Raw genomic sequence first — 21,282 nt, forward strand, 5'->3', positions numbered from 1 at the left:
GTTTTTCTGTCCGTAGTCTCTTCGGACAATTCAAGTAATGCTCTGAATCAGAGTTGACGGGTCTGGAGCCCGTGGGCTCTAGCGATGGATATGCATCGCAATCCATCGCTGCTCCTTTTAGCCCCGGAAGAGGGAATTCCTTCTCCCAGGTTACCGACCCCGCCACGTGGAGGCAGGAGCGGTGCCAACCAGTGACCAAGCGATCAGCAGAAGAGGAGAGCAGTACGTTGCTAGCGATAGCAGTAACGTTGCAAGCGGGGTTAGCAGTAACGTTGCTAGCGGTGAAGCAGTGACGTTGCTCAGCGAGGGAAGCAGTGACGTTGCGAGCGGTCAGCAGTAACGTTGCGAGCGGTGGAGGGATTATTAAAGCACTAGTACTCGCCCTAGGAAAAATCGCTAGAAAATCGCACTAGAAAGATCGCTTGGGAACTATCGCTTGGCACTCGGGGCCGCTAGCTTGGGGGGGGGGGGGGAATACAAGGACTAATAGATTAACAATAGCCACTGGCAGAGGTGAAAGTGATTCTTACACTGCTTCTATTGGAATGAGCAGCAGCCTGGAAAACAAGGTACAGAGTATTTCAGAGCCTGCTGGGAGTCATTGCGATACAAGTAAACACATGGGTTGTGTTAGGGTAGCTAAGAATAGGAACAGGTGCATGTATACTTGCGTGTACACCAATGCTAGGAGTTTGGTAAATAAATTTGATGAATCTGAGGTATTGCTCAAAACATCAAAGGCAGATATTGTTGGGATATTAGAGACGTTGTGTCACACAGATATAAGGAATGCAGAACTGAAATTTGGGGAGTACAATGTGTACAGAAAGGATAGACAGTATAGGAAAGGAGGAAGGGTTATGTTATTATTTAAGAAACACAAAATCCAAGGAAGTGAAGCCAGTCGACATCGCTGGACAGTGCAGTGTCGAGTCAGTTTGATGTGACATAAGCATTGGGAGATCAAAATTGAGAGTAGGAGTGTGCTATAGGCCTAATGACTCTGATGAGTATAATAAGAAACTGTACAGGGAAATAGAGTGGGCCAGTAAATCAGAGAGTCTTATAATGGGAGATTTTAATTTCCCAGATATTGACTGCAATGTGTGGGTTGGTCACTCACACACTAGCAAGGCTTTTGTGAATTTATTGGATGATTGATTTCTACATCAGCATGTTCGGGAGGCAACTAGAGGGAGTAATACTCTTGATCTGATTATCAGTAGTGATTCTTCATGCATTAAGAATCTGCAGATAAAGGAACCACTATGTAGCAGTGATCACAGTGTGCTGAAGTGGAATTTACTCAAAGAGGTAACTACCATCAGGGGAAAAGGGAATGGTTTTTGCTTTCGTAAAGGTGACTACGATGGTCTGAGACAGTATTTAAATTCTATACAGTGGGACCAACTGATGATGTTACCAACAGCAAATTCAAAATGGGACGCATTCAAAGAACTTATCTTGGAAGCTACTAGGCTTTACAAACTAACTAACAAATACTGTTCAAAGTTTAGGCCTAAATGGATGTCAGATGAACTAATGAGACATATGGCAGAGAAGAAAAATGCATGGGATACATATAAATTAATGGGTGACATGGAAGCCTATGATGGATATAAGCTGGTCTATAACCAAGTCACAAAGGAGATTAGGCAAGCAAAAGCCGATCACAAGAAATCTAAGGCAAAGGATCCAAAGAAAAACAGCGAAGAGTTATTTACTTATGTAAACTCTAGAAGGAAAGGGATGAATCAAATTGGTCCACTTTATATCGAATGTTCAATTGTTGATGATCTTGCTCAGGTAGCTAACAAACTAAATGAGTATTTGGCATCTACATTCACACATTAGGAGTTATTCCGGAAGGGGAATGCCAGAAGTGAAGTAAACTCTGGCAGTGAGCTAGATGATTTTGTAATAACTGAGAGGAAATTGTTGAGGATAAACATAAAAAAGGCACATAGGGCGGATGGGATCTATCCAGTTATATTAAAGGAGGCAGCAAAGGAAGTAAGTAAATCCTTAGCCATAATTATGAGTGCTTCTTTGGACTCAGGGGAGGTACCCATAGAATGCAGATGTGGAAATGTGACACCAATTCACAAAGGAGGATCAAAGGCTTACACAAGTAATTATAGGCCTGTGAATTTAATTTCTGTTCCAGGAAAATTAATGGAGGCACTGGTTAAAGAAGCACTGCAGGATCATCTAGACAAGACTTCAGTTATAGCTCGGACACAGCATGGTTTTGTTAAGGGAAAGTCTTGCCTGACCAATCTGATTGGATACTATGATGCAGTCACAAGAACTGGATGCAGGGAATAACTTTGATATTATATATTTTAATCTTAGAAAGGCTTTTGATACTGTTGCACATGGAAGACTGCTGCACAAATTGGAGCAGTGTGGCATTGGAGGCAAATTGCTGCTATGGATAAAGGGATGGTTGAGGGGGAGAAGACAGAGATTGGTAATCAATGGACACTGCTGTTGTTGTTGTTGTTTGGGTTTTTAGGAGCATTAGCAACTATGGCCATATTGCTCCAGGATATGCAGTGGTCATTCCATGACCTTTCCGCATCCTTCGTATTTGGTGGTGACGGGCTCGAACCCCGGTCTAATCAAGAAGCGTGTGCTACGCACTGCTGCTCCTTCCCACCTGGCTACGGAGGTGCCTGTTAATCAATGGACACTGCTCATCGTGGACTAATGTTATTAGTGGAGTCCCTCAGGGTTCAGTGTTGGGTCCATTGTTGTTTTCTTCTTTATAAATGATATTGATAATGGTATAGCAAGCCTAATGTCCAAGTCTGCAGATGATATAAAGGTTTGGCAGGGTTGTTAAGGACACATAAACATAGTTAGATAGTTTCATAATTATAAGAGAAAACTTACTGCTCCTTTACAATAAAGTTTGACTGTTCCATTTGGTGTTCTTACTATCACTGACATTCTTTTGCGATCACTGAAAATTAACATCAATACTGAATTTAGTACAGCAATTGTAAAAAATATTTTTAAAGAATCTAAACATAACTTCCGGATTTCATTTATAACACAAATCACCAGCTAACATCAGCAGCACTGAAATTAAACATATTCTGGCAAACTGAGGGCATCTAATATAAGCCTCACACTTCAAAGTCACACAAATAATATCAAATGAATATCAAATTTTATTTTCGGATGGGACATTAGGTGCATAACTAAATCTAAAGAAAAAACAAAAATTATGTACCAGGTACATAATGAGTTGCTGCTGCTCTACTCTGGTAATGTCGCAGTGGCAGCTATTAAAAACGTCTTTACTGCAGGAACTTGTTATGAAACTGGTACAGTAAAATAAAAATAAAAAAAGTATTGCTGCATTATTTTTATTTATTGAAAAAATAATTTCAGTACAATGAAATAATTCGTATAAAATATATTATAATAATACTAAAATTATTGGTCTATGGTAATTGAAATAAGATATATAATTTTGAACTCAAATGACTTTAACTCCTGAGTGATGAACTATTGTTAATTCAACAACAAACATTATTATGGTCTGAAGATAAATATTTATGTATAGTACTGAGTCATAAATCATCTCCTACAAGTTTCATATTTGATATACATGCAGAAGAACTTTCTTTTCCAGCTATATATTTGGGACATGCACAAAAATTTAAAAATGGATTGAAAATTATTCCCTTTATGATGGCATTGAGTGAAATGAGTGATACTCCATTGATTGTCTTTCCATTACGGGTAGTATTTACTAAAGTATTTGACTTAATATCTAAACTGAACACATCTTTCATAAATTTACGAAACTTTTTTCCAGCCACAGCATTTAATTCTAGATTGAAATCACCAGCGAGAACTATAGATATACAATCCAGTGGCTCTTCCAATAATTTTGCACCTTCAATGGAATATGGCATCAAATTCTTGTTCAGGAATTTTTGAATTACATCTAACAACATCCCTGGAGTGATGTATAGGGCAACAATGAAAATAGATTCACTATTGAATTTGCATAAATATCACAAATGTCTCCAATTTCATCTGATACCGCTTTTGCATTGCTGCTATTATGTTGTAAAAGATGTGTGGTGTACTGATGATAGTTGAACCTTCACGTTGATATATCGCAACAACACCACTACAAACATCTGACCTTTTAAATTGAGTCACACATTGGAATGGTTTAAGTAATATACATTCATCTTTATCCAACCACGTTTCACTTAATATCAATATTTTGGATTGCTGTAAGATTGCGTCTGTTTTAAAATCTTGAACATGGGCCCGTAAATTTTGTATGTTCATTGAAGATATAGATAACCCACTTTTTTTGAAATCTGGCAGTTCATCCTGTAGAGAAGGTAGCTTATTATTTTTCAAGCAATCTAGTTCAGCAGGAAGTTCTATATTACTAGTAGCTTTACAGTGGTGAAATTGTCATGGGGATTTATAACATATAAACCTTGCAATAAGGTCAATTGAGATAACACCACGTATACAAGTTGCTGTTCATGATCTTTCTCATAATTTTATACAACTTTGTCGAAGGTCCCTCCTTGAGATTTATGTATAGTCAAAGTACAAACAGATACTAAAGGAAATTGTGTACGTCTACATGTTAATTTCCTATTGTTCTTGAATGGAATCGTAGTTGATCGTTTTATAATAGACATGGATTGACTAGGTAAATGTTTATCTTTCACATATTGTTTATAACGAGATTGAAGGTTGTCCTATTTTTGACTCAGGAAATTTCCTACATACTCGTTTATCTGTTTCGTTGTACTCAAATTCGGAATATACTAAAGTACTGATTACACCATTTACCAATCCATCACCACATCTGTATTTGTAATAATCATGTATGGTTCTGCTTTCAATAATGATAGAATGTAATTTGTCCTGCGGTTTCAGTCACTGACATTTTATGAATTTTATTTTGCATACTTTCTAATTGTTCTTCAGAATGATATCCGGGGTATATATCTTGTGCAACCACTTCATAGGTTTCATCTTCAACTAAAGCATTTGTAGATTTAAATGGAATTTGCAAATTTTCTGCAGTACACATTTACATAATTTTCATTGCCATGTATAACAAATGTTAGGGAGTTACTCCGTGATGATCAGATCTACGAATTTCACTCAATGCCATCATAAAGGGAATAATTTTCAATCCATTTTTAAATTTTCGTGCATGTCCAAAATATATAGCTGGAAAAGAAAGTTCTTCTGCATGTATATCAAATATGAAACTTTTTGAGATGATTTATGACTCAGTACTATTACATAAATATTTATCTTCAGGCCATAATAATGTTTGTTGTTGAATTAACAATAGTTCATCATCATTGTTGACAGGTTCCACAATTTCATATGAATGTTCCTGTTCACTATCATTTCTCTGCAAGAAATCGTCACCCACTTTTATGTCGTAGAATTTATACAAAGGTGAATTTATCAAATACCGTAACCATATTTTCAATATTTTCTTCTGCACACATCCTTGTAGATATGATGATTAATGTATGAGTCTTCATTTTATATGTACATTAATGGCATAATCGTCATCTAATTCTCTAGGTAATTGATTAACCATCGTATTTACATTAACTGGTACATTTATTACTAATCCAATGATCCCATATTGTCCATGTTCATAACGTAAATGACGAATTTGCATAAAGGGTAATCATAGTGATATCAAACACTCAGTTACAACATCCAGAGGAGGCAAATGAGTAGGATATGTTGGATATATATATCCATTTGACATGGCCATAGTTGGTATCTATACCTCTTTTAATGAAGTATGATGTATTACATGTCATGAAAGTACTCACTTCTGTAAATGAAATTCATTTTGAAGTAATTCATATGAAGTTGTTGGAAATGGTTTCAAATATAATTGAAACCATAAACGATCACAAACATTACAACTAAATCCAAATGGGTTTTTGTACACTAGTTTTTCAAACTCACTGTCAGTTCGTGCAGACACTATAGGAATGTAATCAGGAATTTCATTATTATAATTATTAGCTATATTGTGCAAGGAAGCCTGAGGCTTATGCTGCACCAGCCAAATAAAACAAATTCCTGAGCCACCCTGAGAGAGAGAGAGAGAGAGAGAGAGAGAGAGAGAGAGAGAGAGAGAGAGAGAGAGGGGGGGGGGAATCACGAAGAAAAAGAAGAATGATGATATCCAGCTCAGGACCCTGGGTATGCCATGCCCATACTCACCTTAGCCATTTCTAATTTTGCTTTTTTTCGTGCATAATATTGCTTCATTACATTTTGTTGGTGTTTTAGATTCCTGATAAGTATCAGGCATAGTAAAACTCTGTGGTTGAATTTCATTATGATTCAGAATAGTTTGAATTTCTAATTTCCTTTTCTTCCGTTCACAATATTCCTTCATTATTTCAGCTCGAGTTTTTTTGGGTGCAGTTTGCAAACTTTCAGGCATAACGAAACACTCTTGTTGAATTTCAGCTGGATTCACATTTCTTTCTTTCACGATATTTCTTCGAATGCTGGGCTGTAGATTTCAGCACAGTCGCTCGCGTATTAATCATTATGGTGATATAACAGTATAACAGTTAGGAGTAGGAGCATGTATGCTTGCATGTATACCAATGCTAGAAGTATAGTAAATAAATTTGATGAATTTGAAGTGTTGGTCAAGACATCAAAGGCAGATATTGTTGGGATAGCAGAGACGTGGTGTCACACAGATATAAAGAATGCTGAACTGGAATTTGGGGAGTACAATGTGTACAGAAAGGATAGACAGGATAGAAAGGGAGGAGGTGTTATGCTGTTAATTAAGAAAAACATAAAATCAAAAGAAGTGCATCCAGTTGATATAGATGAACAGTGCACTGTTGAGTCAGTTTGGTGTGACATAAGCACTGTGAAAGCAAAAATAAGAGTAGGAGTGTGTTATAGGCCTAATGACTCGAATGAGTACAATGAATAATTGTACAGAGAAATAGAGTGGGCTAGTAAATCGGAATGTATTATAATGGGGGATTTTAACTTCCCAGATATTGACTGGAACTTGTGGGTTGGTCACTCACACACTAGTCAGACTTTTGTGGATTTAATGGATGATTGTTTTCTGCAGCAGCATGTTCGAGAGGCAACCAGAGAAAGTAATACTCTTGATCTGGTTATCAGCAGTGATCATTCGTGTACTAAGAATTTGCAGATAAAGGAACCACTAGGCGGCAGTGATCACGGTGTACTGATGTGGGATTTATTTAAAGATTTAAATTACCATCAGGGGTAAAGGAAAGGGTTTTTGCTTCCGTAAAGGTGAGTACAGTGGTCTCCAACAGTTTTTAAATTCTGTACAGTGGGATAAACTGATGATGTTACCATCAGTAAATTCTAAGTGGGAAGCTGTTGCTGTTGTTTTGGTTTTTAGGAGCATTAGCAACTAAGGCCATATTGCTCCGGGATATGCGGTGGCCATTCCCTGACATTTCCGCATCCTCCGTATTTGGTAGTGACGGGCTCGAACCCCGGTCTAATCAAGAAGCGTGTGCTATGCACTGCTGCTGCTCCTTCCCACCTGGCTACGGAGGCGCCTTAAGTGGGAAGCATTCAAGGAATTAATCATGGATGCTACTAAAAGTTTCATACCTATTAAGAAATATTGTTCAAGGTTTAGGCCTAAATGGTTATCTAATGAACTAATGAGACTCATAACAGAGAAGAAAAATGCATGGGATGCATATAAATTATCAAGCGACTCAGAAGCCTCTGGCAGATATAAGCTAGTCTGTAATCAGGTCACAAAGGAGGTTAGGCAAACGAAGGCAGATTACGAGAAATCCTTGGCAAATGATGCTAAGAAAAACAGCAAGGATTTCTTTACTTATATAAACTCTAAAAGGAAGGGGATGAATCTGATTGGTCCACTTGACATTGACGGTTTGACTGTTGATGATCCTGCTCGGATAGCAAACAAACTGAATGAGTATTTTGCATCTACATCACACATGAGGAATTATTAAGGTTTGAAAATGGCAGAAGGTTATCAAATTGTAGCAGGATACTTAATGATTTTGTAATAACTGAAAGCAAAGTGGAGGAGAAATTGTCGAAGTTAAACATAAGAAAAGCACCTGGGGTGGATGGGATCTATCCAGTTATATTAAAGGAGGCGGCAAAGCAACTAAGCAAACCCTTAGCCATAATTATGAGAGCATCCTTGGACTCAGGGGAGCTTCCCACGTATTGGAGATGTGCAAATGTATCCCTAATTCACAAAGGGGGATCGAAGGGTGAAACGAGTAATTACAGACCAGTCAGTTTAACTTCTGTTCCAGTTAAAATAATGGAGTCACTAGTTAAAGATGCATTGCAAGATCATCTAGACAAGACTGCAGCAATAATTCAGACACAGCATGGGTTTGTTACGGGAAAGCCTTGTCTGACAAATTTGATAGGATATTATGATGTGGTTACAAAGGAACTGGATGCGAAAAAATAATTTTGATATCATATATTTGGATTTCAGGAAAGCTTTTGACACTGTTGCGCATGGAAGACTATTGTACAAATTGGAGCAGAATGGTATTAAGGGTAAGTTGCTACAATGGATAAAAGGATGGTTGAGTGGGAGAAGACAGAGGGTGGTAATCAATGGGTGTTGCTCTTCGTGGACTAATTTTATTAGTGGAGTCACACAGGGTTTGGTGTTGGGTCCACTGTTGTTTTGTATATTTATCAATGATATTGATGAAGGTATATCAGGCTTAATGTCAAAGTTTGCAGATGATACAAAGGTTGGCAGGGTTGTTAATGACAGTAATGGCAGTGTGCTACTGCAACAGGATCTAGATAATTTGGGCAGATGTGCTAAGAAGTGGCAACTGAAGTTTAACCTTGACAAATGCAAAGTACTGCATATGGGTAGAAGTAACCCCAGAGAAACATACCAACTGTGTGGTACTACAGTCAAGGTGGTAGAAAATGAAAAAGACCTGGGAGTAATTGTGCAGTGAGATATGAAGTTTTCTGAGCAATGCAGACAGGCTGCCAGGGCAGGTCATGGGGTTTTGTCAATAATATATAGGAATTTTGCTAGCAGGTAGAAGGAGGTGATTGTCCCTCTGTATAAGGCAATGGTCAGGCCAAGCCTTGAGTACTGTGTACAGGTCTGGAGGCCTCATTTTAGGAAGGATGTAGATTTATCTGAGTGTGTACAGAGAAGGGCAACAAGATTGGTGAGGGGAATAAAGGGATCCTCTTTCCAAGAGAGGTTTAAGTTCTGCAAATTGCAGAGGCTGGAGACTAGGCACCTGTGCGGTGATCTGATTGAAGTGTATAAGGCCTTGAATGGGTTGAGCACGCTGAATTCTAATGGGATCCTTCCACTTGTTCAGATTACGAACCTAAGGGGCATAAATTCAAATTAAGAAAAGACAGATGTAGAATAGGTGTGCGAAAAATTGCCTTTAGCCAGCGGGAGGTTAATTGCTGGAACAAACTTCCATCTGTCGTTGTGGAAGTTGATAGGTTGAATAAATTTGTGGAGGAACTGGACAGGCATTTAGAGGCAATGGTGTGATTTTTTTTTTTTTTTTTTTTTGGCTGATGCTGCATAAGCTCATACACTTGCTTTCTTGCATCACATGCCACTACTACTACTACTACATAGTGCGTCACTGCTCAATTGTACTTGTTGTGTTTCTGCTCTTGTTGCGTACAGTTACGTTTTCTTGGGCGAATGCGTTGTACTTGTTGGGTTACTGCACACTCAATTTTCTCATTTTCAGTGTTTATCTTGCTGTTCATTTGTCGCCTTCAGTTCATCATGACACGTGTTTCTTGACTAATTTTTTCTTCTTTGGATTTCTGTTTCCCTATAGGTTTCTTGGGCTTTATCAGTTTTAGAAAGTTATACATTCCTCATCGATATCTTGGTCCTGAGCAGTTTGCAGAAGCTCAAACTTGTTCTTAAGTGGTGAATACATCCAGCACATACTGTTTTTTCTCCTCTTCTTTTATCTCAAAGACCTTCATATTATTTACTCGAGTCAGTTTTTTTTCCTTTCCTTTCCTACATCTATACCGTGCGCATCTTATCATTATGCGATCACTTCCAACATTTACCTTATTCAGGACGGTAACATCATTCATGATATATCTTCTGTTAGTGAGGATGAAGTCGATTTCATTAGTTGTTAATCCATTTGGACTCTTCCATGTCCACTTTCTGTTCACACTTTTCTTGAAAAAAAGTGATCATTACTGACAATCCTTGAGATTTTGCCAATTCCATAAGTCTTTCACCTCTTTCATTTCTTTCACCAAAATTTCCTATAGTTCCCCTTTCTGCACTGTTTTGTCATTTCCCAACCTTAGCATTGAAGTCCCCATAATAATAGTGTAGTGGGATTTCTGCTCATCTAAGAAGACTCTCAATATCGGTGTACATTTCTTCAACCTCCTCATCATCATGGCTTGATGTTAGTGCATAAATCATTATAACCTTTAGCTTATCTTGAGTATTAGTCTTGGTGATGTACTTTTGAATTCCAAAATTTTGGTTTTTATATCTTTATGGACCAGAAACCCAACTCCACCTTCACTCCTTTCACTGTTTCCATTGGTGCACAGCAGATTTCCACTTGATAAACTTCTAAGTGATTCAATTCTTCTTCTTCTTGTTTCAGCCAAACCGATGATATTCCTATTCACATTTTCTAATTCCTTTTCCAGCTCTAATATCCTGTCACTACTGATGAGTGATCTTACATTGTAACAGGCCAAGTTGGGTTTCCATGCATGGCAGCCTGGTCATACTCAGAGATTCTTAGCACCCTCTGTTACCACTCTGATCCTCTCGCTGCCATGTGAAAGCCACTGGGGACTGAGGGCCATTTGTTTCATCATGCTGTCATGTGCTGGAGGGTTTGGTCTTTTCCTCTTCATGCTGACCAGGCATCTTGATGAGAACCACTCTACATGTTCGTTGCCACCTAAGTGACGTAAAAGGGCTTACCATTGAGATGGTGTGTATGAGTGGATTTTAGGAAGGCAGGCCAACCGGACTTCTCCTATATCTTCTGTAATAGAATGATATTGGATCCATCAGTGTTTTAGACTGAGTGTCTGATGACACACAGAATACCTGTTCCCCTCTCAGCCCCTGTTATGGACCAGAGATGTGCAAATATCTCCCCATTTCAAAAAGTGAGGTGAGAAATTAGACTTGTAAGTTTGACTTCCATTATAGAGAATACAAAAGAAATGTTGGTTAAAGAAGTAAAGCAGGATCATCTAATCAGGAAGGCAGTTACTAGCATTAGTAGTGACAAATGATGTAAGAAAGCAAGCTTATACAGCATTAGCCAAACTAAAAAACCAACAACATATACTTTGATTTCAGGAAAGCTTTTGATACTCTTGCACTTTGACTGCCATACAAATTGGAGCAGTTTGGCATTAAGGGCAAGTTATTGCTATGGATAAAGGGATGGTTGAGTGGAAGAAAACAGAGTGGTTTTCGATGGCTGCTGCTCTTCATGGACTAATGTTATAAGTGGATTACCTCAGAGTTTAGTGCTGCTATTTCCAATATTTATCAATAATACTTGCAATAGCGTGTTAGGTTAAGTGTCCAAGTTCAGAGAACACTTAACCAAAGATCACAAATTATGCCACTTGCACAAGATTAATAAAAATTAGCCAGATGAGCTGAGAAATGGCAAGTGAAATTTAACAATGACAGGTGCCTCATATGGGGAGCAGCAACAGAATAACATACCAACTATGTGGTAAGGTACTGGGGAAAGAAAAAGATCTTGGAATATTTGTGCAGTCATAAAGTTCTACGAGCAGTGCATATAGGCTGCCAAGTCAGCTCAAGCAGTTCTGTCAATAATGTACAGGAAATTTCCAGCAGAGATAATTCGACATTGGTAGAAATACTCATTTCACAAAATAATTTTACATTGAAAGTATAGGTCAAACATTTTATGCATACCATCTTGAATGCAAACTTGAATCTATATCTTTATCCAGTAATTACAGTAAATTAGGTAAAATGCAGCACTTCATAATCTAGAATTCTTTAACATTAGACATTTTTTACAAAAAATGCATTTTACCATCCAAAATATTAAGAAAGCAATCTGGAACTTGCAAGAACGATCACATTTGTCTTTAAGAATCTGTGCAAAAATAGGGCTTCTTTTTATAAGATATTTCAAGAAGTAACTTTAATCTTGTTCTTTAATCTATTTTCCAAACAGAAAGATTTAGATTGATTTAAATCATTCAGGCCAAATTAAATTTAAAGGATTTAAACATAGGCAATGCAATTCTCTTAAAAGTTCAAACTGCTACGAGAGCATGTTTCAGAACTAACCAGTCTTCAGATAACAAGTATTCTCTAATGACAACAAGTAACAATTGAACAGAAGTTAGTATTAGTAATGGCCACATGGTTCAAGGAAGCCTACGGCTTGTGCTGCACCAGCCAAAAGAAATAATAAATAATAATAAAATAAAATAATAATAAGAAGAAAATAAAATAAAATAATAAGAAAAAAAAACAAATTAATAATAAGAAGAAAATTAAAAAAATAATAAAAGAAGAATAAAATTTAAAAAATAATAATAATAATTAATAAGAGTAAAGGAAATGGACAATCCTGCATTTCCCTCCTCCCATTATCCAGCTGACCTTTGAATTTCCCCAAACTGTCGGCCTCTACCACTCATGTAAGTAACTTATTCCAGTAATTTATAACTCGCTGGCTAAAATAAAACTTCCTGCAATCCAGTCAACACAACTCTCCCATCTTCGTAACTTGAAATTATGGCCCCTAGTTCTAGAATCATTTATAACCATGAAATTTTCATCTTCATTCATTTTCTTATGCCTCTCAGAGCTTTAAACAGCTCAATCAAGTCTCCTCTAAGGTGCCTAGTTACCAAGCTCTGCAACAAACATATTCAAAACTTTCCTCATATGGACACCCTTTTGCTGATCTCACCAGGCGATTAAACCTGTCTTTGGACCCTTTCAAGAAGAACAATGTCTTTCTTTAGGTGTGGTCTCCATACTTGAATGCAGTATTCCAAGTTTGTGGTCTAACAATAGTCTTATATAATGGGATCATATTGTCCTTATTTCTACTAGCAATTGTTCAATAAATCATCGATAGAATACCATGGGCCGTCCTTGCAACCAGTCTAAAATGATCGGAGAACTTCATTTCTGACCATATTGTAATACCAAAGTCCCTTTCCTCCACTACCAACTTTAGTTCAAATTCCACCAAGTGTATAAGTTATTTTGGGGTTACTGTCCCCAGATGCAATACCTTACACTTTGCTGGATTAAAGCATAGCTGCCATTCTTCTACTACAATATAGCCGCCATTTTTCTCATCGTCCCTGAAGTCTATCTAGGTCATTCTGAAGAAGCTCTGCTTGGCAGCAATCATTAACTACTCTACCAATCTCTGCAAATTTAGACATAATGCCATCTATTCCTTCATTGATGTCATTTATGAAAATAAAAAACAACAGTGGTCCTAATACTGATGCTTGGGGAACCCCACTTCTTACATCAACCCAATCTGAGGAATAACCACTTATCACAACCCTTTGCCTCCTGCCCTGAAGCCATCCAGCTATCCATCTAAGGATTTTCCTTATAATTCCAACCTGTTCCAGCTTATAAAGAAAAATTTTAAGTGGGACTGAGTCAAATGCTTTGCTGAAATCCAAATAAACAATGTCGAAATTATTCCCTACGTCCAGCTCTATAGTGATCCTGTATAGCTAACCAGATTAGTTAAACGTGATTTTCCCTTTACAAAACCATGCTGAGTATCCGCCAGAATTCCATTTCTAACTAAATGATTCTGAATTCCACCTCTGATCATTGTCTGCATGATTTTCCCTCCTACCGAAGTTAGACTAACTGGCCGGTAATTTCTAGCTTCTTGGAGATACATTGGCACTTTTCCAATCCAACAGAAGTACTCTCAGAGTCCAGTGATGCTCTCATAATTAGCCTCAATGGTTCAATGCACTCACTTGCCGCCTCCCTTAAGATTATAGGGTAAATGCCATCAACCCCAGTAGCCTTAGTGGCCTGTAGTCTAGAAACTTTTTTCATTAAATGAACATGTGAAATTTCAACATCACTAATTACATTTTTTTTCAATTTCACTCCCATAATTTCTCATTGACATAAAGGGTTTTCCTTCTGTAAATATCGATGCAAAGTAACTGTTGAATTCATCTGCAACTTCAGCTGCGGTATCTAATACTATCCCATGTCCATTCCATAAAGGTCCAATCTGGTTTGTCCTATTATTTGCTTGCATTTATATATGTGAAGAATTCCTTATCCGCATTCTTTGTTCTCTTTGCTAGCGAATTCTCATAATCTGCCTTTGCCAGCTTAACCTTTTATGTGGCACTATTACAGATCACTTTGTAGCTGTTATAGGCTTCAGTACTTTTTATTGCCCTGTAACTTTTACATGCCATCTTTTTCTGCTCAAGTAATTTCGCAACTTCTTTATTCATCCAACTTGGAATCTTCCACGTAAAGTATTTTTAATGGTATATAATGGTATATATAAGCATTCAAGGCTTCTGTATTTAATGTCCCTTTAGGCTATCAACTTCCACAATAACATCCCTTGTCGTGGAAGTTGATAGCCTAAATAAGTTTAAGTCTCAGCTGGACAGGTATTTCGAACAAACAGAGGGGTGAAGTGGAAGTGGTTATTTTTTATTTTTTTTTTTTGGCTGATGCTGCATAAGCTTGCTTTCTTGCATCAAATGCCTCTACTAATGCTAATGTTTTAAAGGTATACCATAATTTAATTGTATTTGTTTTCTGTGAGATATCTACCCAGTTAATATAGGCCATGTAGCACCTTAAGGCATCGTAATTTCTTTCCTGAAATTATAACCCATTCCTTTGCCTTTAACTACTGCCTCTCTCTTCATCGTGCACCGTAGAACTTCATGATCACTTCCTGCTACTAGTTCTTGTACTGTCAGCCCTATTATGTCATCTGGTTCATGGGGGATGATGAGGTCTAGAGTATTCTTTTCTCTAGTACTTTCCCTGACATGTTGATACAAATAGCAATCATCTAATGGATTTAAAAATTTTAAAACCTTACAGGGTCCTCCAAAGAGTGATTGGAGCAAATAGGAAGTTTCTTTCCTATTTGCTCCAATCATTTAACAGCAAATTGAAATCACCCATAATAAGACATTCACACTTGCCCATTTCATTTGTATGTAGAGGCTCTCATCATAATCTTCACAATCACCTGGCCTGTAGATTACTCCGACTCTCATTATACCTTTGCTTCCAACTATTTCACACCATACAGATTCTATACTAGCATGCAAAATTTCTGAATTTGGAAAAGCTTTCTTTGAGCTCAGGCTGCTTTTGATAAGAAGCACGACCCCACCACCCCTTCTATCTTCCCAATCCTTCCTAAATACACTGTACATACCATATTGAAACTCATCATCCCCTATCTCCAGGTGGTACAATGTTTCTGTAAGTCCTATTATGTCAGCGTTATTTATCCTAACCAGTAGTTCGAATTCACTCATTGTATTGACGACACTTCTGACATTACTGTATAAACAAATAAGACTTAGTATTCTTGTATAGTTAACTACCCCGACACATTCCTTAAAGTTATTTAAGCTCAGTTCCCTGGCATTTCCTACCAGCTCATTTGAAATGCTTCTGCCCTCACAACATCTTGTTACTATGTTCTGTTGCGGTAACAAAAAAATACTCTTGAGGTATGTGCAAGCATTAATTTGACCAATACTATCAAATAATTCATGTCTATATTACTCTTCTCCCCCCCCCCCCAAACTAGCAGTTTCCCTGTACGTTTAAGGTATTCTCAATAATACTGGCAAAAACTCTTGCACCACCTTTGTTTAAATGTATCCCGTCTCTAGAAAACAGATTCCTTCTACTTACAAGTGCAGGCCAAGCTGATAGAAATTTCCCCCCAAGACCCTTACAGAGTCCTTCAAGTCTTGAGTTAATCCACAAGGCTTTCAGCATATAATCTCTCCTATCATGTCAGAGCAAAAGTGCATGCACACATAGTCATTGTGACCTAACCTGCGACATTTCTTCAGCATGGTCCTTTCGATGCACTCCTTACAATGGTGACAAAGAAAAGAATCTCCAAGTGAGCTAGGATTATATACTAGGTCCATCTTGGAATACATGCAACAGGTTATGCAAAGGATAAAATCATGACTCACTGGGAAATTGCCATCAGCTATTTCTGTATGAGTCATGGTACCCTCTGACGAAGTGTTCAAGGCGGATCTTGTAATAACCATTATGGAATTTACTAATTATTAATAAAAAAAAAAAACCTTCAAAAAATTATATTTATAATATAAAAAAAAAAATCAAACTATTACAGGAAAAAAAACTTATTAAAATAAACTTTACAATATACTAAATAACCTTTGAAATCCTGCTCTACTTCACTAGTCCTGCTTTAATCCCCTCTTATTTATACTTCTTTAATGTGAAGAGCTGTAATAGGCAAGTCTGCTCACCACAAATGCCAACAGTAGAATGATCAATAGGAAGAACTTTATGCCTCAAGTTATTTGATATGAGCTGCCATGTGGTATATGAAATCAGTTGTTGGAGTTGTAATATGGCTAAAGCTATCTTCTACTCAAAGTAATGCAATACTAGTGCAGCTCATTAGAAAGGCAAGTTTGTGTTTCTGTGAGAATTGAGACAATTACATTATCCATGCAGTATAAGTGTTACTGTCAAAAAACAGACAAAATGACAAGATAATCTTTATGGTTTAGAGATAAAAATGATAGGTGGAACAGGACCAAGGTATGTCCGCTAGGGGCAAAGGTTTATGACGTTGTAGAGCAGATATCATAGATATCATCTTTTAAGGGTACAAAAGGCGATATTGTTGTACATGTTTAAACTAATGACACTAAGAGTAAGAGATCTGCAGATTTACTCAAGTACAGGTCAATGTTGAAAAAAAGTCACGAGTTTGGTTGAATGTGAAAGTGTCTGCCATTCTACCTAGACACAATAGGAGGGAGTATCTGATGAGAGCCTTTGTCAATCAATTCGCCCCTGGAGAGATTGTGCAAGGCTCAATCTCTGTGCTTGTTGACAGGAGAGACTGCAAGAATATTTGCTAATGTTATTGAGGCAGTGTTATGTGGGTTGGAAAACTGCTAGCTTAGAGAGATATACAGACTAAAAGGTTAAAAGTGGCCGAGGGCAGAAGCAAAAATGATTCTTGCACTGCTTCTATTGGAATGAGCAGCAGCATGGAAAGCAAGGTAATGGAGATTTCCAGAACGGTTGGGAGTCATAGTGGAACAAATAAATACATGGGTCATTTGTTTTGTCTTCTCAACCTCCAACCCAAGCACGGTACTAAGTACTATAGGTTCTAATACCGCTCATGTTTGGGGTTTTCATAAAAAAAACAAACTAAGAGTAGAAACAGGTGCATGTACACCAATTCTAGGAGTATAGTTAATAAATTTGATGAGCTTGAAGTGCTAGTCAAGACATCAAAGGCAGATATTGTTGGGATATCAGAGACGTGTTGTCACAGATAGAGGCAATGTAGAATTGAAATTTGGGGAGTACAATGGGTACAGAAAGGATAGACAGCACAGGAAGGGAGGAGGGGTTACACTGTTAGTTAAGAAACACATAAAATCTAAGGAAGTGCACGGTAGATAATGCAATGTTGAGTCTGTTTGGTGTGACATAAGCACTGGGAAAGGAAAAATGAGAGTAGGTGTGTGTTATAGGCCTAATGAATCTGATTAGTATAATGAGCAATTGTGCAGAGAAATAGAGTGGGCTAGTAAATCAGAATGTCTTAATAATGGAGGATTTTTAACTTTCCACATATTTACTGGAACTTCTGGGTTGGTCACACGTACACTAGTAAGACTTTTTTGGATTTATTGGATGACTGTTTTCTACAGCAGCAGCATGTTCGAGAGGCAACCAGAGGGAGTAATACTCTTGATCTGATTATCAGCAGTGGTTATTCATGCATTAAGAATTTGCGGATAAAGGAACCACTGGGTGACTGTGATCACTATGTACTGATATGGGAATTACTTAAAGATGTAACTACCATCAAGGGTAAAGAGAAGGGCATTTGCTTTCATAAAGGTGACCGACCACAGGAGTCTCAGACCAATGTTGAATTCTAAATGGGAAGCCTACAGGGACTTAATCTTGGAGGCTACTAGGCTTTTCAGTCCAAGAAATACTGTTCAAGGTTGAGGCCTAAATGGATGTTAGATGAATTAATGAGGCTCGTTGCAGAGAAGAAAAATGTATGGGATGCATATAAATTATCAGGTGACACAAAAGCCTAGGGCAGATATAAGCTTGTCTGTAATCAAGTCACAAAGGAGGTTAGGCAGGCAAAGGCAGATTACGAGAAATCTTTGGCAAAGGATGCCAAGAAAAACAGCAAAGAGTTCTTTACTTACTACACTTCTTTACTTTCCTTCTAGAGTTTACTTATGTAAACTCTAGAAGGAAAGGGATGAATCAGATTGGACCAATTAACATAGATGGGTTGACTATTGATGATCATTCTCAGGTAGCTGATAAATTGAATAAGTATTTTGCATCTACTTTGGTTTGGTTTGAATTTTATTGGCGCATTAGCAACTAAGGCTATAATGCACCAAGACCAGGTAATATCTAAAAATTTAACATCTCAGTGACCTAATTAATTAGGCCACCATGTCCAGATCTAAAAACAAAAAACATAAATAAATAACAATAACATATAAATTTTAAATACGATTAAAAACCTTTACTGCTTTCAAAAAGCTAAAAATAGCAGAAACGTTGTCATTGTTGGATAAAATCTGACTGAGTGTATAAGGCTCAGTCAAATGATTAAAAGCGGTAAAACGGGTGCTGCTAAAATCTGGACAGTCAATTAAAAGGTGTCTGATCGTTAAAATTGTGCCACAGGACACACACATAGGAGGGTGATCAGCCCTCAGCAAAAATGAATGAGTCAAATGACTATGTCCTATGCGGGTCCGAGCGAGAACAACTTCCTCTTTACGATTCCTGCGCAGACTAGACTGCCACGGTTCAATTACAGGCTTTATACAATATAATTTATTCGCAGTCTGTCTATTCCACGAATCCTGCCATTGGGAATGTATATTTATTTTTGTTTCTTTTTGCATCTACATTCATGAGGAGATATTAAATGAGTGGAATGCCAGAAGTTTATCAAGCTTTATCAGGGAGCTAAGTGATATTGTAGTAACTGAGAGCAAAGTGGAGGAGAAATTGTTGAAGTTAAACATAAAAAAGGCACCTGGGGTGGATGGGATCTATCCAGTTATATTAAAGGAGGCAGCAAAGGAAGTAAGCAAATCCTTAGCCATACTTATGAGAGCTTTCTTGGACTCAGGTAGGTACCCATGGACTGTAGGTGTGCAAATGTATCACCAATTCACAAGGGGGGTTGAAAAGGTGACACAGGTAACTATAGATCTGTTAGTTTAATTTGTGTTCTGGGGAAAATAATGGAAACACTGGTTAAAGAAGCATTGCAGGATCATCTAGACAAGACTGCAGTAATTTTTTTTTTTTTTTTAATGAAAACCCCAAACACGAAAGGTAACAAAACCTATAGTACTTAGTACCGTGCATGGGCTGAAGGAGAAGTATGGGGGGGGATACCAGAAACTTTGCTCTAGAGACTAAACATAGTAAGACTCAGCATCGGTTTGTTAAAGGGAGGTCTTGTGTGACCAATTTCAAAGGAACTGAATGTCAAAAATAATTTTGATATCATATACAGTGGATTCCATTTATTTGGGGCAAATCTTAAAAAACAGAACCCAATCGAGAAAATAGCCAGGGTTTAATTGGGACAACATGCCATTTAATCGGGGTAGGAGACTGCAGCACTGGAGATTACCCTACGATTGTCTCGGACTGTACCATGTGGTTCGGTCAGATTTCTGGAGGACACAACCATAAAACAATAAAAACAATTAGTCACCTGTTTATTGGGATTTTCTGTTAGTGCAATCTATCATGAATGGATAATAAATTGGATCTTATTGAATTTGCAATAATACCGACAGCTGGAATTCTGTGAGTTATTATGGTAAAATGTGTTTATACTTCCATAAAATTTTCAATCATATAAAAAAATTAATTTTCAGAATCTTCTCTTCATTCCTATTTTTAAAGCTTCGTAACTTGTTACTCTGTTCTCACTTGCACATATCGTGTTATTTGCAATTTGTGTGTGCTGTGTTCTTTGTTACTGATTGCTTATCTTTTTACTGTTTTAAATTTTAACGCCCACCTGCAAATGTCAGTGAATAGGAATGTACAGTACATAATAATTATTCCGATTATCATGTATATTCTTTGGATTTTCACGTATCATTTAATTTTTTAATTAGTAAGGTAATAAAGGGTAAATGTGTGCTTAATATATCTTTACTTTTATAGCCTGTGGATAATATTCCTTCTATTTTTGCTAATTAGAATCGCTGATTAAAGTTTAATAGAATTAAAATTCAGTTCTCATACATGATCACAATGACAGGCGCTTACTACACATTGTATAATGAACGGTACTTTACTATGGTGAGTCCATCGTAATGTGATCTGATTGTACAGTGAACCAATTGTAAAGTGAGAGTCCATTGTATTTTTAACTATTTACGTGAAACTTCGGATAATTGTTGTAGCCAATTAATTGGGCCAAAATGCACTAGTCCTGATGGGGACCAAATAACTGGAATCAACTGTACTTGGATTTCTGGAAAGCTTTTGAATACATGGAAGACTGCTGTATAAATTGGAGAGGTATAGCATTAAGGGTAAGTTGCTACAATGGATAAAGGAATGGTTGAGTGGGAGACTACAGCAGGTGGTAATCAATGGACACTGCTCTTTGTGGACAAATGGAGTGTTGTCAATGATATATAGGAATTTTGCCAGCAGGGACAGGAAGGTGATTATCCCATTGTACACGGCAATGGTCAGGCCACTCCTAGAGTGAGTCTGGAGGCCTCATTTTAGGAAGGATGTAGAGTTGCTAGAATGAGTACAAAGAAGGGCAACAAGATTTGTGAGGGGAACAAAGGGGTGTTCTTACCAATAAAGGCTTAAGTTCTGCAAATTGCAGCAACTGGAGAGTAGGCACC

At 37.4% G+C, this 21,282-nt stretch overlaps 1 protein-coding gene across 2 annotated transcripts in view; it reads right to left on the reverse strand.

Annotated features, from left to right (window-relative positions):
* The window catches only part of ATP8A (ATPase phospholipid transporting 8A1), a 1,160,338-nt gene that overhangs the window by 570,166 nt on the left and 568,890 nt on the right, over positions 1 to 21,282 (reverse strand). For both annotated transcript variants that reach the window (XM_090368461.1, XM_090368462.1), the window contains one exon: positions 2,899 to 2,968. In XM_090368461.1, coding sequence (XP_090224587.1) covers positions 2,899 to 2,968 — 70 coding nt within the window. The remainder of the gene's footprint in view (positions 1 to 2,898; positions 2,969 to 21,282) is intronic.

This window comes from Mastigoproctus giganteus, chromosome 2 (assembly GCF_048544385.1).
Source record: "Mastigoproctus giganteus isolate SK-2022 chromosome 2, ASM4854438v1, whole genome shotgun sequence".
Classification (NCBI taxonomy): Eukaryota; Metazoa; Arthropoda; class Arachnida; order Uropygi; family Thelyphonidae; genus Mastigoproctus; species Mastigoproctus giganteus.